The sequence below is a fragment of the Haliotis rufescens genome, unplaced genomic scaffold (assembly GCF_023055435.1).
Source record: "Haliotis rufescens isolate VD_foot unplaced genomic scaffold, xgHalRufe1.0.p SCAF_1, whole genome shotgun sequence".
Classification (NCBI taxonomy): Eukaryota; Metazoa; Mollusca; class Gastropoda; order Lepetellida; family Haliotidae; genus Haliotis; species Haliotis rufescens.
This window is the reverse complement of record NW_025963779.1, coordinates 3,110,424-3,136,190: the sequence shown is the minus strand read 5'-3', so window position 1 is coordinate 3,136,190 and position 25,767 is coordinate 3,110,424. Positions and strand designations below refer to the sequence as shown.

Here is a 25,767-nt window from a genome sequence, read left to right as displayed (position 1 = left end):
GCGTCGACGAGACGATGCTTCCAGTGATTGACTGCGTTGATCACTGCCTTGAACTCGAGACAATTGATGTGAAGACCTAGTTCGTCTACGCACCACAGCCCCGAGCTCACCTCCCCCTCTAGATGGGCGCCCCAGCCCACTGGAGAGGCGTCTGTATACAGGTTCAACGTGGCCCGGTAGGGCCGCATAGAGACTACTGATAAGACATTGTAAGGGACCGTCCACCACTCCAGATGCGGTCGGAGCCGATCCGGGAGGGCGACGGTCGCACTGTTCACCTCCGTTGCTAACAACTGGATTAAAAACCGTTGCAGCGGGCGGAGTTGGAGACGACCCCGTTCGGTGCAGTCCTGGGCTGATACAAGTAGCCCTAACAGCTGATCCAAAAAGTGAACAGTCTGTTGCACCGCTAAGACTTTGGCAATCATCGCCTGAATCTTGTGCCACCAGTCTGGGGGGACAAAGAGGCGATGGGACACCGTGTTGAACCGACCTCCGATGAACAGCAAGTTCTGAGAAGGGGTTAACTCGCTCTTGGGGAGATTGATAATCCACCCCAATTGCTCCAAGAGCCGACGTGCGAAAACGAGATGGCGTGACAGGGTGTCCGTCATTCGATTTGCTACTAGCGAGTCGTCCAGGTACGCGAAGTACCGGACACCCCTCCTGTGGAGGAACCCCACTATGGGGTGGTTAACCGGGTGAACAGCCAGGGAGCGGACGTGTGAAACATTCTGACTTCGGCACTGTCCTACTTGGGAACGAGAAATATCCTGGAGTAAAACCCCGGTGTTATTTCTGGTACAGCTAACTCCCGTACTGCCCCTTCTCCACCAACCTGCCGATGGCATCGGCGAGGATGGGAAGATCGGTTTCCGAATCGAAACCTGCCAACGGGGCAACGGTGAGCGGCGGATTCGCTTTGAGATCAAGCCGATAGCCGTACCGAATCGTGTTGACCACCCACGGGTCGTCGAACACTTGTTCCCAATTCTCCCAGTAAGTCTGGAGTCTGGCTCCCAATGGGGAAGGAGAGGGGGCCCTGACAGGCTGCGGCAGGTGCAACTGTCCAGGGCCAAGTGACTCGGGTTCGCCTAAAGGCCAACCGAAGTTGGCGCTGTCGGCATACGAACCCCTCCAATGAGAGTCACCTGGAGGGGCCCTTGCCGTTTGTCGACGACCCAGTTCCCCGTCTTCCCGCGAAAGGGCAGCTGATTGCCCATACCGGAGCCCTCAGGGCGGGGCTACTTCCCAGAGGAAGAATAACCTGACCCCTTAGACCTACCGGCCGCAGCAGCCTGGGGCGCGCTCCGGTTAGGAGCGGCACCCAGGCGCCTATGCAGGGACCCAACAAGAGCAAGTGTGTTCCGAGAGTCCTCGGCAACGTACTCCAGGGAAGCATTTAAACAGAGCAGGCAGTTGTAAATGCGCTGGTCACGGTCCGTGGGAGAACCCTCGACCAGACGGGCCGCTGCAGCCAAGTAAGTGTCTCCGTGAGACATGGAGTGCCGAGCGAGGGCGTCCAGCTGGTGCGAGGTAGCTTGCGTTACCGTAGCAGCCGGTGGGGCACGGACACCCAACCGCTCAACATGGGCCTCCGCGGTAGGACCAGCCTCGGGAAAGGCAAGGTCATGTACCGGGAATAAACCCTTTCTCCACGACGTCGGAGGCAACGGGAGACCCCGACCGGAGGCCGCCGCGAAGGCGTTCTCCAAGGAAGGCTTGAAACCGCGCAGCAAGGTTGATGCGGGGAAAGCCATGTCGGAAGACTCATCGTATACCTCGGAGGAACCCACAGTCATGGATTCCCCGCGGTTCCCGGCCGGGGCATGTCCTCAAAGAGGCCACGCGGTCCTTAACCGATAGCGGGAGCAACGGTTCGGGGGAAGGACCGGTGACCACAGGAGCCGCCGCCGTACCGGTGGACCCCGCGTCCGACCCCGCGGCCACCGAAGTGGCCGGGGACGGAACAGCCAGCGGCCTATCCTGAGATAAGGCCGCCAGCTTGGAGTCCACAAGTTATGCAAGTAATGCAGCGACGGAAACCCCGGACAGCCCACGGGCCGCCAAGGGATCCGCCGCAGCCGTGGTGGTGGTACCCGCTAGGGGACCCCGACCGGACGAGCCGGCCACCACAGGGGTGGAAACAGACTGCACATACAGCCGGTAGCGCTCGCTTGCGGCACACCCCGCAGCTCCTGGTTGCGGGGGTAGAGGGGGTGGAGGACGGCGAAACATCCATGTCAGACATTTTGTTTGTACTATGAACAAAGAGCAAAACATGATTACAACACACGCACCACAAATAGTCACAAACGAGTATTTTCACAAGAAAATAAACGAGCAATGGGAATATAGAACATACACATATAACATATAGAGGAATAAGTGATGTAAAAACCCCAAGATATACTAGAACAGGGGAACGTAAGACGCAACGTGCATACGAGACACCCCGCAAGTATATAGAAAAAAAAGGGCGGGAAAAATATTTCCTTTTGGCGGGAAAAATATTTCCAAGCGTAGTTACAGCAAACGCCCCGTAAAAGCACAGTTTATTAGAGAGAATAAACAGTAATAAATATCACCGAATGGTCGGAGAAACAGGAACGCTTGAGCAGTTTATTGTACGTCTTGCTAGAGCAAGCGAAGAGACAAGAGTGAAGGGTGTCACATGGCAGCTAGGTGGCTACGCACGTGCTGCATGAGGTGATTGAGATCTCTGTGGTAGATTTCGCTATAGCAGCAGTTTTGGGAGACAACAGCCTCGGTATAACAGTGGTAACGTATTACTTAATGTAATTAATCTTACTCAAACCTCGGAGATTATCTGAAGTACTCATGTTCCCACTACCCATGTCAAAGAATGTAAAGTTGATCCAAATGAAGCAGAATTGTCATTCCTTTCTTTCTGACAAAACTCAGAAATTACATCCGTAAGATTTTCATGGAAATCTGGTCTGAATTTGATGTCTGACAACAGGTAAATGCTGTTCCCCCAGTTCACAGTCCTCATCAACTGTTTTGCACTTTGAGTTCTTCCTCTTCGTAACCGCTGTCCTCTTCGATGTCGGGTGTGGGGGCACGCTGGGACCGCACGTACGATGCTGGCTTCTCTCCGCGGACAACCTCGTCAGTGAGAATCACCGTGGAAATATCCGAGCCAGGAACGTCAAACATTGGTTCCAGAAGGATGGACTCCTGAAAAGAGGCGATAGATGCACCACAAGTTCCAACAACTTCAAGTACAGGATGCTGAGCCGAGCTATTGTAACTATTGTAGTTCTATGTGGAAAAACACAAACATCGCAACTGGAACAGACAAGGTGATGGATCCACAAGAGACACCCCTGACATAGGACGACATGAAGACACACCTTCATCTCCATCAGCCCCACAGCGAACATGGAGTTGTACACGTGGACTTATTATACACCAAACACATGCAAGAAATAAATAATGACAACTATTTAGGTGATTGTGCTGAGTATACATCAATAGTTCATAGTTCAAGAACATTTTTCCCCCAATGTGTTTTGTTTGTTTGTTTTTTGTTTAATGCCGCACTCAGTAATTTTCCAGCTATATGACGGCGGTATGTAAATAATGGAGTCTGGACTAGACAATCCAGTGATTGACATCATGAGCATCAATCTACACAATTGGAATGCGATGACATGCATCCAACAAGTCGGCAAGCCTGACCCCGTTAGTCACCTCTTACGACAACCCCCAATGTGTGTGGTATCAAACCTCCACACTGTGATGAACTTTGAAGGTCAAGCCATCAGTTCAGAGAGAGATTATCTTCATCACTGGGCTGCCATGATACACCCTGACCACAGGAAAGTGTTCAGATTGTCACCTTACCATCCCTCGTTCCCTGCCACTACAACAACCAACCACCATTTTTGTTGCTGTTACAAGAAGCATCGTTATAACACAAAACAGTTAGAAATTAGCACTACAAGGGATGTATTCAGCCCTGATATCTCTGTGGAGATGAGGAGACAGAAGCCACCTCGTAGAAGTACCAGCAAGTGAAGACGTTCCCATCACCACAGCAACAGACGACACACAGATAGAGATGTCATCGATGACATCCCTACACATCTCCCTACTTTCCTGCCATCATTTGTTATGAACTAAAGCAGGGCTAGAAAACAGTAGGGAAGAGGGTGAGGACACGGTATCCCTTACCATGATAGCGCGCAGACCTCGGGCTCCAGTCTTCCTCTCCAGGGCCATGGCAGCTATAGCCTTCATCGCCTCGGGCTTCACGTCCAGGTGAGCCTGCAACATCCACAACTACATCTGGGTACCTGCTGGAAACTAGCCACAAACTGCAGTATAGTTTTCACAGTGAAAACAAGGGAATAACGATGTAACTCCTGTTTTGTTATTCTACGCAGAGAACTAATACAATAGAACGGGACCATGACGCTTTCAAGAGCCTTGAAAATATCTCGCTTGGATTATCTAAGTTATTAAAGTGGAGAATATGAATTGCATTATCATGTCACTATCAGCAGCCTGTTCATCTATACAAGGATGGGGAGAGAGGCCATCTTTGATACATACTGGTTGACATTGGCAATAGTCTTGGATAAACTTTTCAGCAAATTCCACATTATTGCGGGTCTGATGAACCAGAGGTATAGTTCTTCTACTATTCCAAATGCCAGCTGATGTTGGTATGAGGCTATTCTATAAGTTGTCAACCGATCTCGAGGGGCACGTGGTGTGATGTACCCTCTGTGTGGGCCCATGTACCTCGAGCTGTCAAACGCTCACACACAGGGTACATCACACCACGTGCCCCGAGGGAACGGTTGACAGCAAATTTATCTCCCTGACATTCATTCATACAGACCTGGAATATATATCAGGAGTTTCACCGAGTCAGAAAAACTCGGCATACTTATCTTAAGTAAACAACAACACAACTGACACTGAAGTAGGCAGCCATGTTGACATTCAGCAGACGACACAAATGAACTGAGTTACTTCCCTTTACCCAATGCATTCGGGTATACACAGGTTCATTTCAGCTCAACGATTCTTATGCTAGCGGGCTACATCAGCATGAAAAAAAGATGCCAGCTCCTTACCAATCAGAAGCTAGTATTTAAATGTAAGGTGAGATCCACTTATCTGTTACATGATATTGGTTGTAATCCGGACACACAGCTTGACTCCTTCATAGGTTTAGGGATATTCCTTATACTGCTATTTAATCATAATAATGAAAAACAACAAATTTTTCATTCACAGGCTGAGATAATGCTGTGCACCTACGTTCATAGCGACGAAATAATATGATTTTTTTTTTAAATCAGGGAGAACTATTTAGGCTTTAACAATGGATGTATTGTAGTGCATCAGCTGCAGAGATACAGCCGTGTGCTGCCTGGCCCTCTCACCTTGTCCATGCTGAAGAGGGCCTGGTACTGTGGCACCAGGGCGTTGTGCGGCTTCGTCAGGATCTCCACCAGCATCTCCTCCGACAGACTGTGGAAGGGCACGATCACCGGAAGTCGGCCCACGAATTCAGGAATCATGCCAAACTCTATCATGTCTCTTGCCTCTACCTGACGCAACAGAACGTCTTTCTCTTCGTTCTCGGCAACAGCCGTGGCGCCGTCGGCCTGGTTCTTAAAGTCGGCAACAGTAGCAGCGCGACGGCCCTGGCTGGTGTTGGACATGGCGCCAAATCCCAAATACTGAAAAGTGTCATGTATGCATATTTGTAAATAATCCACAAGAGATTTACATCATTTGTACTAAAAACAAACAGACAATAAGTACATTATTCAGAGTCCAAAACCTTACTCACTTTCACCTTGATGTTATATTGTAAATGTACAGTCAGGTCCTGTTAATCCGACATGTGATTATGTCGGATTAACGAGTAAATCGGATAAACAAAATTAAGTAGTATTAATGGTGATGATCGAAAATAGGACAACTACATAATAGATAACAACACATATACATTGTAATAAAATAATCAAAAAGAAAATGTTCATATTGTTTGGTTGTATTGTTAGCGGAATATGTATCACAATCATGCACCCTCCAAAGCACAACACACGACTACCTGCTAGTCATTTCATGGGTCGATCAAAGTTCGCAAAAAATCATTCTGACGTGACCTGTAAGGGGATGTCCTCAGTGGTAGCAAGAACTTCAATTTGATTTGAATGATATTGAGGTTATCTTAACATGTCATTAATCCTGTTTAGTTAAAAGAAGTAATTGTTTATTGTGAAGCGAGTTTATCTCTGCAGCCATGTAATATGCAGCCATGTAATATGCAGCTACAAAGTGGACTCAAAACCTTGTGCTGTGAACTCGCTGGCAAACGAGCACGGAGTGCGGTGATCACTGTCGGATGAATGAGACTGACTAATGAGTGATTTCGGTAATTCGTAGAAAATTAGGTGTGTTGGAGTCGGACTGAGAGACTGTCAGAATAACGTATCTAAATAGCCGATTTAATCGGTTCCCATCACTAGTGTTCAATAAAGCTGATTGTCAGATTAACGAGACTTGACTGTACATTGATATTTAATGCTCTTGTTCCGAAGGCTCATCAGTAAAGTCACCAATACTGCCAATGCTGTGTGTGGTCATAAAATGGGTAAACACCATGACATGAATGCAACTAGTCCCAAATTCAGGACAAGACATATATATCTAACATTATTACGCAAGTGGATGTGTCAAGTTCTGTTAGGTTCCCTCGAGTTGGGCAACAAGTGGGTGGTTCTAGCTCTAGTAAGGAAGTCTAGCCAATCGGCTGCTCTGCTGACTTTTTCCGTTTTCCTCCGGCTGATGATCCTGTCTAGGCCGTTGAAGGCGCCCGAGGCAACAAACAGGATGTTGGTCGTGTCCACCTGCACTGTCTCCCCACGCAGCTTGCGGGAGTTCCGCTCCGGGACATTCACCACCGTCCCCTCCAGCATCTTCAACATGCCCTGCAGGAGAAACACACTCAGGTACTAGACACCAGAACACCTTCAGATGAAGGATCCAATAAGACATGGGTCAACTCTCTCTACATTCAGGATACAGAAGTATATAACTATAGACAGGCTCCTAGGGTGAGAGTCTTGTGTTGTCTAAGGTTGCTCCTCTCACCTGCTGAACTCCCTCTCCCCCGACATCTCGCAGCTGGTGGATCCCCGGGACGCTGCCGATCTTGTCCACCTCATCCAGGAACACAATACCTGTTGACAAACAATGATTCAAGCAATGAAAATTATGGTTATTTGGTCAGATCAGATAGAAAGTGAAGTAATTATGTTTTAAATGTCCTGTATTTTGAATGTTTTATGCAAACTGACCAATGATGTTGAGAGTATCAGCTACCTTCCCTTGTAAGGCTTTTTTTTTAAACAAAGGAGACATAAGGTAGTGGTATCAATCTCATTAGCCAAATTATGAACCATCATTGATCTACAGAGACGGAGCTCTACTTATAACTTACTGAGCCTAATATGTATGTCTGTTTGTACCAAGTGCCTGTCAAAAATATTTTCAAATTGATTTCTAACCCTTACTTGTCAAAAGAACATTGTCCTTTGAACACACTGAATAACTCCAAGTGTTATTTACCATACTACATCAATAATTCCTGTGTTATGTGAAAACTGTCATGCTTTTTAGGTGAGGTGAGGTCAGCTGAAATGGGGTTTAATGTCACATTCAAGAATACTGCACGTATATATAGCGATGTGCATGCATGGATGCATGTGTGTGTGTGTGTGTGTGTGTGTGTGTGTGTGGCTGTTTGTACTAGTCCGAACTAATGCCGGTTTTTTAGTGCTAGCCCACTGAGATACAATACCACAGTTTAACATGATTACCCCACTCAGACACAGTTCACCGACTCTGACCCAACCAGTCCTTGTTTTATCCCCTTAATGCCGAACGCCAGGCAGGGTAATAACAAGAACCATCTTTTAATGTCTTTTGGTATGATGCGGTCGGGGATTGAACCCCGGAACAAAATCAAATAGTGAGTACAAGATTATGTACATGTTCACATTGTTGGGATCAGGAGTGGTTTTGTCTGGTGCAACTAGGTTTTCATGTCAAAATGCACGAGGTGCAAGTTAAATCAAGTCCTGGCATCTACTAAAGCTACTGGGTGCGTACCTTGCTGAGCCTTGTCTACGTTGTAGTTGGCATCCTGAAGCAGCTTGGCGATGACGGACTCGATGTCCTCCCCCACGTAACCGGCCTGGGTGAGGGTAGTACAGTCACAGATGGCAAAAGGCACGTCCAGACACCGGGCCAGGGTCTGTGCTAGCAGTGTCTTCCCTGAACACATGGCAACAATGTCAGAATCAAACACTGGATCAGGGAGTTTCGTAGTCCGACGATCAGCTTGCTAGTTATTTCAAAGGTTTAAGGAAGATTTTTAATAGTTACAATAGAGTAAAATAATTTTCATTTGTTAAGAAATACTTACTCTCAAAAACAATTTTAGCAAAATATTTTGACATGTTGGCTAGAGTAATCTTTGAATCAGTGAGTCAACGTTGCTGTGTACCACAATTGGCAATATTTACACTGTATCATGGCAGCATGTGAGTAATTGTGACACACAAGCTTAGTTTCTTTGTTTGTTGTTTAATGCAGCACTCAGCAATATTCCAGCCATATGATGGCGGTCTGTAAATAATGGAGTCTGGACCAGACAATCAAATGAGTAACATCATGAGCATCGATCTACGTGATTGGGATACGATAACCTAGTCAGCGAGCCACCTTCCTATTAGTCGCCTCTAACGACAAGTATGGTTGCTGAAGACCTGTTCTCTACCTGGATCTTCATGGGGAGACATACACGCTTAAGCCAGGTAAACCTATGTTTAAAAGCAAGAATGACACAATTCAACCATGTAACACATTGTAGCCACATGGTCCTGATCAGGGCTGGACATGAAACACCATTGTCCTAATGTGGACATTCAGCATGGGAGGACTCACCTGACCCCGTGGGTCCCAGCATCAGGATATTACTCTTCTCCAACCTCAGCTCATGACTCGTTGACTCCAGGATGTCGGAGCGGCGGGCTGTCTCCTCTTGCTGCTGCTGTTGCTGCTGCTGTTGCTGTTGTAGACTTGGGCCAAGTGGATTCCCAGGGCCACTCACAGCAATATGCAGCATGTCTGAGCAATACAATACAGGCTGTTATATGGCAGTGTATCTTATTCTTTAACAATGATTGTGACTGTGTTACATTGTTTCTGTGGAGAGTCAGTAGACGCTCACTGCTTTGTTTGGACAGTGATCAGTCGTCAGGGGGTTACTATGTTTAGATGCTGGTAGTGTGTAAACTTCTGGTCTGGGTATACCCGGGACGGTGATAGTATATAATGGAAACATCTGGCACTGTAGAAGTTTCCAGTTGCTAGGTAGGTTGCATATAAGGGTATAATAGCGTGTTTACATATCTCTTACACATTTCGTCTCTCACACATTTTCATCGCTTTGGTACCAGCTTTCACGTGAGGATTGCTTGTCATCCCTGATTCCCTGCCTAGCCCCTCTTAGAAGCTTGACAACTGTTGACGCTGGGTGAATACATATTATTATCACTGACTTTCTCTATCACCACTGTATTTGTGTATTTGATACTGACCACTGACATCATATTACATATTACCATTGAATATTGTACTACCACTCTATTGTTTACTGCCATTGTAATTGCTGTGCAATAATTTGTGTTGATTTGTAAACCTAGTTAATTTTGTAATACAATTGTTGATTGTACACGACCTTCACTTACACATACAGATTTCTGGATTAACATATTGTTTCAATTTGGTAATTGACACGTAACAAGTCAAACAATTAAACAACAATCCCGGACATCAAATGATCCAACATCTGCCTGTATTGTTACCATGCTGAGTATCAGTTTCTGTCTCTAAAGTAGTTCACATAACACACGAATTATGGATGTAGTATGGAAAATAACACTTGCTGATATTGAGTGTGTTCACAAATTTTCAAACAAAGATTTATTTTCACAACCAACAAATAAAATATATTAAACCATAAATTTTGATACTTTCATTAATAAGTACATGTCATTTTATACAAATTCAGGGCTTTTCAAGCTATTTTGGTGATTTTCAAGGCTTTTATAGAGGGACATTAATTAAAACTTAGGCCTTTCAAGCGTGTACACACCTTGTTAAAGAAACAATGTTTTTAAAATCAAAACATAATACTGAATGAATGTTGATTAATGCCACAGTATTATTCAAGCCTGTAATAATTAAATCTATTCAAGGCAAACAAGTGATTAACAGCACAATAGCAACAATTCATACCACAAGGTGACAAATATCAACAGCCAGGTTATACATGTTATATGCACCCCCACCATCCTCATTTAAGTGTCTGTTATGACCAGTATTGGGTATTTCTGCCCCAGAATCACCACAGGGGCAAATATAACTGAGGTAAGAATTCATTTTACTGCTAACCGTCCACCACGTTGGTTAGGGATATACATAAGCTCTTAGTAACAGTTTCTAAAAAAACAGGTGTTGGGTTGTTTTTTTTTTAAATCATATGAAGCCATATTATTGCAAGCAGAGGAATTATTGTCTGGTGATGTTCCGCTTTATCACCCTATTGTCCAAACAGTATCACATGCATCAATATTGGCAGCATGCATCAAACACACATGGCGACTGGGTGTCATGTCAAACACTTGCCTACCTATAACTATAGTAATACAAACATTCTGTAAATATTTTATCTTACCTCTTGGCGAAAATGTGTTTGGGTAGCGTGTTGGGTCATGTACAGTAACCTCGGTGTTCTGCTTGTTGGTGGTGTTGACTGGGAGGTTGTGATAGATCCGCTTGTAATGGTTGTACACGGCCACAGCCAGCACCTTCTTCGCGTAGTCCTGGCCCACCACAAACCGGTCGAGGAACTCGAAGATCTGAAACAATCACACTCATACACCTGTAGCTACGATAGCTAAACCACTATCAACTAATCTCAGAATGGAAATGTCACATTAAGAACAAATAAAACATGTACAAATGCAGATGGTCTCCCGGAGGGTCGCGGTCCCTGTGGGTCCAGTGCTAGGGATCTCTACTGTCCCTGTGGATCCAGTGCTAGGGATCTCTACTGTCCCTGTGGATCCAGTGCTAGGGATCTATACTGTCTCTGTGGATCTAGAGCTAGGGATCTATACTGTCACTGTGGAACCAGTGCTAGGGATCTCTACTGTCTCTGTGGATCTAGTGCAAGGGATCTCTACTGTCTCTGTGGATCCAGTGCTAGGGATCTCTACTGTCCCTGTGGGTTCAGCACTAGGGATCTCTACTGTCTTTGTGGATCCAGTGCTAGGGATCTCTACTGTCCCTGTGGATCTAGTGCTAGGGATCTCTACTGTCCCTGTGGATCCAGTGCTAGGGATCTCTACTGTCTCTGTGGATCCAGTGCTAGGGATCTCTACTGTCCCTGTGGATCTAGAGCTAGGGATCTCTACTGTCTCTGTGGATCCAGTGCTAGGGATCTATAATGTCTCTGTGGATCTAGTGCTAGGGATCTCTACTGTCCCTGTGGATCCAGTGCTAGGGATCTCTACTGTCCCTGTGGATCCAGTGCTAGGGATCTCTACGGTCTCTGTGGGTTCAGCACTAGGGATCTCTACTGTCTCTGTGGATCTAGAGCTAGGGATCTATACTGCCTCTGTGCATCCAGCTGATAACTGTCACTGAACCCCCATGGGGGCTGGTACTAGAGACATCTACTGTCACTGAACCCCCATGAGGGCTGGTACTAGAGACATCTACTGTCACTGAACCCCCATGAGGGCTGGTACTAGAGACATCTACAGTCACTGAACCCCCATGAGGGCTGGTACTAGAGACATCTACTGTCACTGAACCCCCATGGGGCCTGGTACTAGAGACAGCTACTGTCACTGAACCCCCATGGGGCCTGGTACTAGAGACAGCTACTGTCACTGAACCCCCATGGGGCCTGGTACTAGAGACAGCTACTGTCACTGAACCCCCATGGGGCCTGGTACTAGAGACATCTACAGTCACTGAACCCCCATGAGGCCTGGTACTAGAGACATCTACAGTCACTGAACCCCCATGAGGGCTGGTACTAGAGACATCTACTGTCACTGAACCCCCATGGGGCCTGGTACTAGAGACAGCTACTGTCACTGAACCCCCATGGGGCCTGGTACTAGAGACAGCTACAGTCACTGAAGACTCAATGGGCCTGGTACTAGAGACATCTACAGTCACTGAACCCCCATGGGGCCTGGTACTAGAGACATCTACAGTCACTGAAGCCTCAATGGGCCTGGTACTAGAGACATCTACAGTCACTGAACCCCCATGGGGCCTGGTACTAGAGACAGCTACAGTCACTGAACCCCCATGGGGCCTGGTACTAGAGACATCTACAGTCACTGAACCCCCATGGGGCCTGGTACTAGAGACATCTACAGTCACTGAAGCCTCAATGGGTCTGGTACTAGAGACATCTACAATCACTGAACCCCCATGGGGCCTGGTACTAGAGACATCTACAGTCACTGAAGACTCAATGGGCCTGGTACTAGAGACATCTACAGTCACTGAAGACTCAATGGGCCTGGTACTAGAGACATCTACAGTCACTGAAGCCTCAATGGGCCTGGTACTAGAGACACCTACAGTCACTGAAGACTCAATGGGCCTGGTACTAGAGACATCTACTGTCACTGAAGCCTCAATGGGCCTGGTACTAGAGACACCTACTGTCACTGAAGCCTCAATGGGCCTGGTACTAGAGACACCTACAGTCACTGAAGACTCAATGGGCCTGGTACTAGAGACATCTACAGTCACTGAACCCCCATGGGGCCTGGTACTAGAGACATCTACAGTCACTGAAGACTCAATGGGCCTGGTACTAGAGACATCTACAGTCACTGAACCCCCATGGGGCCTGGTACTAGAGACATCTACAGTCACTGAACCCCCATGGGGCCTGGTACTAGAGACATCTACAGTCACTGAACCCCCATGGGGCCTGGTACTAGAGACATCTACAGTCACTGAACCCCCATGGGGCCTGGTACTAGAGACATCTACAGTCACTGAAGCCTCAATGGGCCTGGTACTAGAGACATCTACAATCACTGAACCCCCATGGGGCCTGGTACTAGAGACATCTACAGTCACTGAAGACTCAATGGGCCTGGTACTAGAGACATCTACAGTCACTGAAGACTCAATGGGCCTGGTACTAGAGACATCTACAGTCACTGAAGCCTCAATGGGCCTGGTACTAGAGACATCTACAGTCACTGAACCCCCATGGGGCCTGGTACTAGAGACATCTACAGTCACTGAAGACTCAATGGGCCTGGTACTAGAGACATCTACAGTCACTGAACCCCCATGGGGCCTGGTACTAGAGACATCTACAGTCACTGAAGACTCAATGGGCCTGGTACTAGAGACATCTACAGTCACTGAACCCCCATGGGGCCTGGTACTAGAGACATCTACAGTCACTGAACCCCCATGGGGGCTGGTACTAGAGACATCTACAGTCACTGAAGACTCAATGGGCCTGGTACTAGAGACATCTACAGTCACTGAACCCCCATGGGGCCTGGTACTAGAGACATCTACAGTCACTGAAGACTCAATGGGCCTGGTACTAGAGACATCTACAGTCACTGAACCCCCATGGGGCCTGGTACTAGAGACATCTACAGTCACTGAAGCCTCCATGGGCCTGGTACTAGAGACATCTACAGTCACTGAACCCCCATGGGGCCTGGTACTAGAGACATCTACAGTCACTGAAGCCTCAATGGGCCTGGTACTAGAGACATCTACAGTCACTGAAGACTCAATGGGCCTGGTACTAGAGACATCTACAGTCACTGAAGCCTCAATGGGCCTGGTACTAGAGACATCTACAGTCACTGAACCCCCATGGGGCCTGGTACTAGAGACATCTACAGTCACTGAAGACTCAATGGGCCCGGTACTAGAGACATCTACAGTCACTGAAGACTCAATGGGCCTGGTACTAGAGACATCTACAGTCACTGAAGCCTCAATGGGGCCTGGTACTAGAGACATCTACAGTCACTGAACCCCCATGGGGCCTGGTACTAGAGACACCTACAGTCACTGAAGCCTCAATGGGCCTGGTACTAGAGACACCTACAGTCACTGAAGCCCCATGGGGCCTGGTACTAGAGACATCTACAGTCACTGAAGCCTCAATGGGTCTGGTACTAGAGACATCTACTGTCACTGAACCCCCATGGGGCCTGGTACTAGAGACACCTACAGTCACTGAAGCCTCAATGGGCCTGGTACTAGAGACACCTACAGTCACTGAAGACTCAATGGGCCTGGTACTAGAGACACCTACAGTCACTGAACCCCCATGGGGCCTGGTACTAGAGACACCTACAGTCACTGAAGCCTCAATGGGCCTGGTACTAGAGACATCTACAGTCACTGAACCCCCATGGGGCCTGGTACTAGAGACATCTACAGTCACTGAAGCCTCAATGGGTCTGGTACTAGAGACATCTACTGTCACTGAACCCCCATGGGGCCTGGTACTAGAGACACCTACAGTCACTGAAGCCTCAATGGGCCTGGTACTAGAGACACCTACAGTCACTGAAGACTCAATGGGCCTGGTACTAGAGACACCTTCAGTCACTGAACCCCCATGGGGCCTGGTACTAGAGACATCTACAGTCACTGAAGCCTCAATGGGCCTGGTACTAGAGACATCTACAGTCACTGAACCCCCATGGGGCCTGGTACTAGAGACATCTACAGTCACTGAACCCCCATGGGGCCTGGTACTAGAGACATCTACAGTCACTGAACCCCCATGGGGCCTGGTACTAGAGACAGCTACAGTCACTGAAGCCTCAATGGGCCTGGTACTAGAGACATCTACAGTCACTGAACCCCCATGGGGCCTGGTACTAGAGACATCTACAGTCACTGAAGCCTCCATGGGGCCTGGTACTAGAGACACCTACTGTCACTGAAGCCTCAATGGGCCTGGTACTAGAGACAGCTACTGTCACTGAAGCCTCCATGGGCCTGGTACTAGAGACATCTACAGTCACTGAAGCCTCCATGGGCCTGGTACTAGAGACATCTACAGTCACTGAACCCCCATGGGGCCTGGTACTAGAGACATCTACAGTCACTGAACCCCCATGGGGCCTGGTACTAGAGACACCTACAGTCACTGAAGCCTCAATGGGCCTGGTACTAGAGACATCTACAGTCACTGAACCCCCATGGGGCCTGGTACTAGAGACACCTACTGTCACTGAACCCCCATGGGGCCTGGTACTAGAGACAGCTACAGTCACTGAAGCCTCAATGGGCCTGGTACTAGAGACAGCTACTGTCACTGAAGCCTCAATGGGCCTGGTACTAGAGACACCTACTGTCACTGAAGCCTCAATGGGCCTGGTACTAGAGACATCTACAGTCACTGAACCCCCATGGGGCCTGGTACTAGAGACATCTACAGTCACTGAAGCCTCCATGGGCCTGGTACTAGAGACATCTACAGTCACTGAAGCCTCAATGGGCCTGGTACTAGAGACACCTACAGTCACTGAACCCCCATGGGGCTGGTACTAGAGACATCTACAGTCACTGAAGCCTCAATGGGCCTGGTACTAGAGACATCTACAGTCACTGAAGCCTCCATGGGCCTGGTACTAGAGACATCTACAGTCACTGAACCCCCATGGGGCCTGGTACTAGAGACAGCTACTGTCACTGAACCCCCATGGGGCCTGGTACTAGAGACATCTACAGTCACTGAAGCCTCCATGGGCCTGGTACTAGAGACAGCTACTGTCACTGAAGCCTCAATGGGCCTGGTACTAGAGACACCTACTGTCACTGAAGCCTCAATGGGCCTGGTACTAGAGACATCTACAGTCACTGAACCCCCATGGGGCCTGGTACTAGAGACATCTACAGTCACTGAACCCCCATGGGGCCTGGTACTAGAGACAGCTACTGTCACTGAAGCCTCAATGGGCCTGGTACTAGAGACACCTACAGTCACTGAAGACTCAATGGGCCTGGTACTAGAGACATCTACAGTCACTGAACCCCCATGGGGCCTGGTACTAGAGACAGCTACTGTCACTGAAGCCTCAATGGGCCTGGTACTAGAGACACCTACAGTCACTGAAGCCTCAATGGGCCTGGTACTAGAGACAGCTACAGTCACTGAAGCCTCAATGGGTCTGGTACTAGAGACAGCTACTGTCACTGAAGCCTCAATGGGCCTGGTACTAGAGACACCTACTGTCACTGAAGCCTCAATGGGCCTGGTACTAGAGACATCTACAGTCACTGAAGCCTCAATGGGCCTGGTACTAGAGACATCTACAGTCACTGAAGACTCAATGGGCCTGGTACTAGAGACAGCTACAGTCACTGAACCCCCTGGGGGCCTGGTACTAGAGACATCTACAGTCACTGAACCCCCATGGGGCCTGGTACTAGAGACATCTACAGTCACTGAACCCCCATGAGGCCTGGTACTAGAGACATCTACAGTCACTGAAGACTCAATGGGCCTGGAACTAGAGACATCTACAGTCACTGAAGCCTCAATGGGCCTGGTACTAGAGACATCTACAGTCACTGAACCCCCATGAGGCCTGGTACTAGAGACATCTACAGTCACTGAAGACTCAATGGGCCTGGAACTAGAGACATCTACAGTCACTGAAGCCTCAATGGGCCTGGTACTAGAGACAGCTACAGTCACTGAACCCCCATGGGGCCTGGTACTAGAGACAGCTACAGTCACTGAAGCCTCAATGGGCCTGGTACTAGAGACATCTACAGTCACTGAACCCCCATGGGGCCTGGTACTAGAGACATCTACAGTCACTGAAGCCTCCATGGGCCTGGTACTAGAGACATCTACAGTCACTGAAGCCTCCATGGGCCTGGTACTAGAGACAGCTACTGTCACTGAACCCCCATGGGGCCTGGTACTAGAGACATCTACAGTCACTGAACCCCCATGGGGCCTGGTACTAGAGACATCTACTGTCACTGAACCCCCATGAGGGCTGGTACTAGAGACAGCTACAGTCACTGAAGCCTCAATGGGCCTGGTACTAGAGACATCTACAGTCACTGAACCCCCATGGGGCCTGGTACTAGAGACAGCTACTGTCACTGAACCCCCATGGGGCCTGGTACTAGAGACATCTACAGTCACTGAAGCCTCAATGGGCCTGGTACTAGAGACACCTACAGTCACTGAACCCCCATGGGGCCTGGTACTAGAGACATCTACAGTCACTGAAGCCTCCATGGGTCTGGTACTAGAGACATCTACAGTCACTGAACCCCCATGGGGCCTGGTACTAGAGACAGCTACTGTCACTGAACCCCCATGGGGCCTGGTACTAGAGACATCTACAGTCACTGAAGACTCAATGGGCCTGGTACTAGAGACACCTACAGTCACTGAACCCCCATGGGGCCTGGTACTAGAGACATCTACAGTCACTGAAGCCTCAATGGGCCTGGTACTAGAGACATCTACAGTCACTGAAGACTCAATGGGCCTGGTACTAGAGACATCTACAGTCACTGAAGCCTCCATGGGCCTGGTACTAGAGACATCTACAGTCACTGAAGACTCAATGGGCCTGGTACTAGAGACATCTACAGTCACTGAACCCCCATGGGGCCTGGTACTAGAGACATCTACAGTCACTGAACCCCCATGGGGCCTGGTACTAGAGACAGCTACAGTCACTGAACCCCCATGGGGCCTGGTACTAGAGACAGCTACTGTCACTGAACCCCCATGGGGCCTGGTACTAGAGACATCTACAGTCACTGAAGCCCCATGGGGCCTGGTACTAGAGACATCTACAGTCACTGAAGCCTCAATGGGTCTGGTACTAGGGACATCTACAATCACTGAACCCCCATGGGGCCTGGTACTAGAGACATCTACAATCACTGAACCCCCATGAGGCCTGGTACTAGAGACATCTACAGTCACTGAAGCCTCAATGGGCCTGGTACTAGAGACAGCTACAGTCACTGAACCCCCATGGGGCCTGGTACTAGAGACATCTACAGTCACTGAACCCCCATGGGGCCTGGTACTAGAGACATCTACAGTCACTGAACCCCCATGAGGCCTGGTACTAGAGACATCTACAGTCACTGAAGACTCAATGGGCCTGGAACTAGAGACATCTACAGTCACTGAAGCCTCAATGGGCCTGGTACTAGAGACATCTACAGTCACTGAACCCCCATGAGGCCTGGTACTAGAGACATCTACAGTCACTGAAGACTCAATGGGCCTGGAACTAGAGACATCTACAGTCACTGAAGCCTCAATGGGCCTGGTACTAGAGACAGCTACAGTCACTGAACCCCCATGGGGCCTGGTACTAGAGACAGCTACAGTCACTGAAGCCTCAATGGGCCTGGTACTAGAGACATCTACAGTCACTGAACCCCCATGGGGCCTGGTACTAGAGACATCTACAGTCACTGAAGCCTCCATGGGCCTGGTACTAGAGACATCTACAGTCACTGAAGCCTCCATGGGCCTGGTACTAGAGACAGCTACTGTCACTGAACCCCCATGGGGTCTGGTACTAGAGACATCTACAGTCACTGAACCCCCATGGGGCCTGGTACTAGAGACATCTACTGTCACTGAACCCCCATGAGGGCTGGTACTAGAGACAGCTACAGTCACTGAAGCCTCAATGGGCCTGGTACTAGAGACATCTACAGTCACTGAACCCCCATGGGGCCTGGTACTAGAGACAGCTACTGTCACTGAACCCCCATGGGGCCTGGTACTAGAGACATCTACAGTCACTGAAGCCTCCATGGGCCTGGTACTAGAGACATCTACAGTCACTGAACCCCCATGGGGCCTGGTACTAGAGACAGCTACTGTCACTGAAGCCTCCATGGGCCTGGTACTAGAGACATCTACAGTCACTGAAGACTCAATGGGCCTGGTACTAGAGACATCTACAGTCACTGAACCCCCATGGGGCCTGGTACTAGAGACATCTACAGTCACTGAACCCCCATGGGGCCTGGTACTAGAGACAGCTACAGTCACTGAACCCCCATGGGGCCTGGTACTAGAGACAGCTACTGTCACTGAACCCCCATGGGGCCTGGTACTAGAGACATCTACAGTCACTGAAGCCTCAATGGGCCTGGTACTAGAGACATCTACAGTCACTGAACCCCCATGGGGCCTGGTACTAGAGACAGCTACAGTCACTGAACCCCCATGGGGCCTGGTACTAGAGACATCTACAGTCACTGAACCCCCATGGGGCCTGGTACTAGAGACACCTACTGTCACTGAACCCCCATGGGGCCTGGTACTAGAGACATCTACAGTCACTGAAGCCTCAATGGGCCTGGTACTAGAGACATCTACTGTCACTGAAGCCTCAATGGGCCTGGTACTAGAGACACCTACAGTCACTGAACCCCCATGGGGCCTGGTACTAGAGACATCTACAGTCACTGAAGCCTCCATGGGCCTGGTACTAGAGACATCTACAGTCACTGAAGCCTCCATGGGGCCTGGTACTAGAGACATCTACAGTCACTGAACCCCCATGGGGCCTGGTACTAGAGACATCTACAGTCACTGAACCCCCATGGGGCCTGGTACTAGAGACATCTACAGTCACTGAAGACTCAATGGGCCAGTAGTAGGGATCCTACCTTCCTGGGTGGAGGTGGTGGTTTCCGTTTCTGACCAAGTCGCTCATCTTTGTTATCCTTAAAGCTTTTCTTTGAATCTGTTTCTGAGAGCACCACAAAGAAATGATGGCACTTCTCACACTTGACGAACCGGGTAGAGGCTAGACAGACAGATTGTGTCAGGACATCAGCATGTATCATTATAAACATATGTACAAATTGTATTAATGAGACTGTATCAATTTGTTTATCACAATGATATAGACAGATAGACTGTGTTCTGAATTTTTTTAAAGTTTCACCTTATTGAAAGATCGCAATCACTATCATCACACATGAATACCTTCACCATGCTCAGGGGTCTTGTAGCCATATAATTACAAATCTGCTTCTGATTTGTACCTTATTTATTTCATGTAATCATTTAGCTATTCCAGGACAACTTACAGACAAACGTCTCCACATGTGTGCATGGATCCCCACACTTGGGACATCTCAGCTGGCCAGAACCCTTCTTGTCCCCTCCTTTGTCCCCTCCCCCCGTGGTCCCCCCCGAAGTGGGGGTCTTGTCCCCATCGCCAGAGCCGGCGGCATAGCGCCCAAGACACGGGGAAGTGGACAGGCACCTGCTGGACTCATGAGATGAGGCAAGGTACCTCTGTAGTCTTTGGATGCTGATGCCTACAACAGATACATACATACATAGATACATAGATACATACATACATAGATACATAGATACATACATACATATATAGACAACCAGCAGCCAGGAGTTGCCGCAATTGACAGGGGCTAAAAAATATCATTTTATGCTTAATTTGAGAAAGTATGAGATATATTATAGTTTTATTCACATTTCACATAATTAATATTTCTCTGAAAATTATGAATAAATATTGAAGATACTACAGATACATGTTCAAACATGCAACTACCTCCATAAAACTGACCCACAAGCTAAAGCGTCTGTGATCAATATTCTCCAAACATTTGAAAAATCATGATAATAACTCAGTTAAAACATTATCGAAGCTATTGATCAGAAAACATATTAGAAGGAAACATGTCATCGCGGAAATACCTTCTTTACTTTAAATTTGCAGGGACAGATATGAAAATGAAGGTTGCGTGTTCTAATGAAATATCATGCGGACAATTCTAACAGGGTTGTGCATAAATATGTTTGAATGAAAAATTTAACATATTTGTTTTAATGGTGGACACAATCTGAGTAAAATCACATCTTTCATCCGACCAATCAGAGTGAAGGTCTGAAATGTAGTTTCTAATCATGCAACCTCATAAAAGTTTACATTCAAAGGAGGCATTCTGAACAACAGTCAAGGTCTTTAAAGCTGATTCCGTCAAAATCATTGTCTATATCTTGCTTCAATGGAATAAACATTGGAAATGGAAGAGGCTTTCCATAGCCCATGAGAAGTACTGCCATGCAATCTTGTCCATCTATTAGACACTCCAGAATTTTCATTTGTTCAGTTTTCAAAATTTGAATCGAGAACTTTGTCAAAGCTTAGTCTTGAATGGAAATTGCTATTTTGAAATTAGTGCCGTAAAGACTAAGAATGCCACTTCCTGACTGGCTAAAGTCAACTTCAGGTTAGTAATTTCACTGGCTGGTCAAAGTTCATAGAAAAAAATCACTCTGATGTGACTTGTAAAGTGATGTCCTCTGATCTTTTTGTAGCAGTAGCAGGCATTAACATCTGCTTTGAATGAGATTGGTGGTGGACACCATTTGGTCTGCAACTAGAATTACCCATATATGTTATATATCTCATGGTATGTTCAACGGATAACTATATTTCATTGGATGCTTTTGTTTTTAGCTTTACTTCCTATGGTGGATAATAGTCTGTTTACTCAAGAGTCAAGAGAAAACATTCCGACGTGTCGGACGACTTGACAATTGCAAATATATCTATGACAAACTGTTATTGACATTATGACAACTGAAATACAGTAAACTACGGTTATAACGAATTTAAAGGGACCACTAAATTTAGTTTGTAATAACCGTAGTTCGTTATAAGCACATATACAGCAAATAGACGGGGCCAAAACACAGTTTGTTATATCCGGCATTTCGTTATAAACATAGTTGACTGTATATGAAAACTATTCAAAATATGATGATGTTTAGATGATCTATAGTATAGCAACATCAATCTACATACCGGTAGTGCTATAGTATAGCAACTTCATACTGGTAGTGCAGAGGACGTGGCATGAAATGAATGCCGTTTGTTGAAACATTATAAATGTATGAGGTTTAATAAATTAAAGAAGATAAAGTGGCATGGTCAAATACATAATCTTCAGCTACTGTCATTTTTCAATGCCGTTCTTTTTATGTGTCCATTTTAGACAGTATTGAGTGCATGGAGAAGTTAGGGCACAGGATAATCTTAGCTATACACAAGTGTGGTTCGAAGGTGTGGTTTTTTTCAACTTGAAAAGATCACTGGAAACACTTGATAGAATTTGTGTTAAGACAAAAAACTAATTGATCTCAACATTAGTCTTTGTGTCAGAGCAGTTTGGCTTCTCTAGAAAACAACCCCTGTAAAACCCACACCATGCCAGGCTGGTTAAGACTAGGGCTGCAACAAATACACTATGAGGCGAATACGATTCACATCATGAATATAGGGTAGCAAATATGAATATTAATTCACGAATACATTAATAAGGCAGCAGGTGAAGTATTATTTGTTATATTCAGTGAAACATGAACAACATATATTATTTGACATGTTTTGTTAATTATTAATATATTGATATACTTCACTCAAATGCGACAATGACCAGTGACCAAAATACTTTCAAATTAACTACTGTAAGTTGTCTTTTGAAGAAATCTATGCATATAACATGTTCTTATGAATATAATTAGCTACAGGGTATGTAAATGCACATTCTTGCATATTTATAAATATTCGATTCTAGTGGCCATGAATAACGAATTCAATTCATAAAGGGATACAGTTCAATTCACCGAATACGCAAGTAAATTGCAACAGCCCTAATTAAGACATTAAAAGTTAACAAGCTAGTTTAACGTGGTTTTATGAAACAATCAATGTTTCGAAAATAAAACATGAAATTGAAAGACGAAAGATCCTTTTCATGACCCCATTTGTTTAAAGTTAAGGACTTAGCAAGTTGAGAGAGTCCCTAGATTAAATACTATAGCCCAGGACCCCAGGAACCCCAAACATTTTTAACTCTGTATTACATTTAATAGTATAAAAGGCTGTATATTATATATTTGTAATGTTTAATAATTATATACCTTCATGATATACACATGGCATTTGGGAAAGTAAAAGGATTGCAACATAGCCAAGAAATCCTTAAGTATCCTACGCTTTGACTCTAAGCAATGGAAGTGTAACAGTTATATGTACATGTATATCAAAATATAACTTTAAGTTTTGGTTTGGTTTGTTGTTTAACGCCGATCTCAGCAATATTCCAACTATATGACGGCGGTCTGTAAATATTCGAGTCTGGACCAGAAAATCCAGCGATTGATACCATGAGCATAGATCCACGCAATAGGGATACGATGACATGCATCAACCAAGTCAGCGAGCCTGACCACCCCATCCCGTTAGTCGCCTCTTACGACAAGCATAGTCGCCTTTTACGGCAAGCATGGGTTGCTGAAAACCTATCCTACCCTGGATCTTCACAAGTCAACTTTAAGTATATATATCATCAGTCAATATTGTCACTAGATCACACATTTCCTAACTGTTAGCTCTAAAACAACTGAGTACTGACCCTCGGAACAGAGCTCTAGATAAACTTTAGGTAATTTGGGTATTTCAACCAGGGGTTTGATTTCGATTGGGTATCCACAATTCTTAGAGGCTATTTCAAGTTTTTTTACCCACCTGTTTCTTGACATTTGGGTATATTAACTTGAAAACCTGAAAAACTATGTGAAATGTCTGCATCTGCTTGTGGCTCCCTCCCTGGGAAGCCATTTTGTTTGCAAAACCTAGCATTGTATAATCACCAATCAGAGACTGTTTAAGAAACAACATGTACATTTGGGACAATTGATAGCTATATCATGTATATCAGTATGTTTCTCGCAGAAGCTTTTCCTAATGTAACTGTTGGCAAGTGAATTTAGCGTTAGGCTGATACACAATATACCATCATTTTATCTACCAGTTGTAATTTTTGCAGCTGTTTCACCTAATAGTGGTAATATATACATTAATTTTATTTCAATAGAGTATTTATATGAGGTCTTTGAAAGGCATTTAGAAGTGATTCACATAAGGAAGAGAATATATGGATGTCAACTTCTGTATTATGAGGAACACAACGTTTTGGAGTATATGCTAATACTGAAGGATGATGGAGTAAGCATATACTCCAAAACGTTGTGTTCCTCATAATAAAGAAGTTGACATCCATATATTCTCTTCCTTAGAGTATTTATAGTTTTTGTTGCTTATTTGATATAATAGGATTTGATTTGTCTGCGTAGTTCATTTTATTTAATGCATATTTTCTGCAAATACACAGCTTATCTCGAGCTCTGCTGGACATTTCTAGATGCGAACTGCCCTTAGCCACAATTGTGTGATCATCAGCTTGTGACATCATCGACTGTTGCATTTCCCTCACAACTGTACCAAACAGTTTTACCGATTAAAGGTCTTCTGAAGGGAATGGGCCATGTCCCCAAATACTGACATAAAAAAAAGCAGTCGTAAAAAATAGTTTGATACTTGATTTTTCCTTGTACATGATGTATGAATGGATTTGAAACTACTAATTACCAGACACAATATTAAATATTGTACATGATTAATGAACAAACAATTATAATCTCAAAGTATTAAATAATCAGAGACCTAAAATATGATTTGGAGGCTATTTTTTATTTATGATTAAACAATTGCACTAAATACTTATAAAGAAATAGTTGTGGTGTTTTTTTTAAAGAATTGTACAAAGCAAATAGAGAATAACAGTAAAAGTTAAAAATAAGGCCATTTGCATATCTTGGTTGTAAATGATGCAGACGATGTTATCAGGTAGATTTGTAATTATTTTACGCAAATCAACCACATGTGACATTAACAACACATACTTGAGTAATCTCATGTGAAATGACATCACGAACGACGGATGCTTTATCTCGAAAACCTCCTACAGATATATACCATACTCAGTATGGAAACACAATATTCTATTCCCTCTTGTAGAACTCATCCTATAATTCATTCAAACTACAAAAAAACAACAAAGAGAACATATCATGTTATTTGATCTAAAGTCAGTAGCAAATGAAAACAATTATAAAACTCCTAAGCCCAAAACACTGGGAAACATGTCCTTGAAAGGAATTCTTACCAGATGTCTTGGCTCTCACACGTCCAAGTGCAATTCTTCCACATCTAGCTGCATTTGACATTTTCGGTTGTAGAAAGTCAAGGAGATGAATGTCATGAAACACAAATTCCACTGGCCCGACGTCAAGTCATTCACTGTCTACCCTGATGTGAATCTAAGAATAGATATCAAACAAGGTCCGGATTTTACGTGACAGTCTAGTAAATGATATCAATTATTACTCATTATTTTCCATCAAGTGGACTAAGACAGTCTACTAAAAGGAATATGAAGACTTACAGTGTTCACACTACTATTCAATGGAACAACAGGCCCTTGAATGACATGAAAAAGTTACAGGAACAATTTGTATGCTATCAACTGACCACAATCACGTATTCTTGTTGTGATCCCGTCTTGCGCATGGCAGTGTTTGAAGGTCAAGGTTGTAAACGACACTTAGGGGGAGGGATAATTGCAAGTTTTTGTGTATTTGTGTTCTTTAATCATCTATTTTATAAACCTACTTTTTTCTCACTTTAAGAAATATGGTTGGTAAAGTTCATGTGATTTATTGTTTTA

At 45.7% G+C, this 25,767-nt stretch overlaps 1 protein-coding gene across 2 annotated transcripts; it reads right to left on the bottom strand.

Annotated features, from left to right (window-relative positions):
• Positions 1-1,920: 1,920 nt before the first annotated feature.
• On the bottom strand, positions 1,921-25,631 carry LOC124147020 (ATP-dependent Clp protease ATP-binding subunit clpX-like, mitochondrial). Of its 2 annotated transcripts, none has more exons than XM_046517617.2 (12): positions 25,572-25,631; positions 25,207-25,360; positions 20,251-20,484; positions 19,825-19,964; positions 10,796-10,979; positions 9,001-9,183; positions 8,164-8,328; positions 7,144-7,232; positions 6,816-6,980; positions 5,424-5,723; positions 4,201-4,293; positions 1,921-3,201 (listed from the first exon to the last, which is right to left on the bottom strand). In XM_046517617.2, the coding sequence occupies exons 2-12, from the start codon at positions 25,265-25,267 to the stop codon at positions 3,016-3,018; spliced, it is 1,800 nt and encodes a 599-aa protein (XP_046373573.2). In that variant the 5' UTR covers positions 25,268-25,360; positions 25,572-25,631; the 3' UTR covers positions 1,921-3,015. The 2 variants fall into 2 exon arrangements, with proteins under 2 accessions (XP_046373573.2, XP_046373572.2); XM_046517616.2 differs by having other exon boundaries at positions 25,486-25,615.
• Positions 25,632-25,767: the final 136 nt, after the last annotated feature.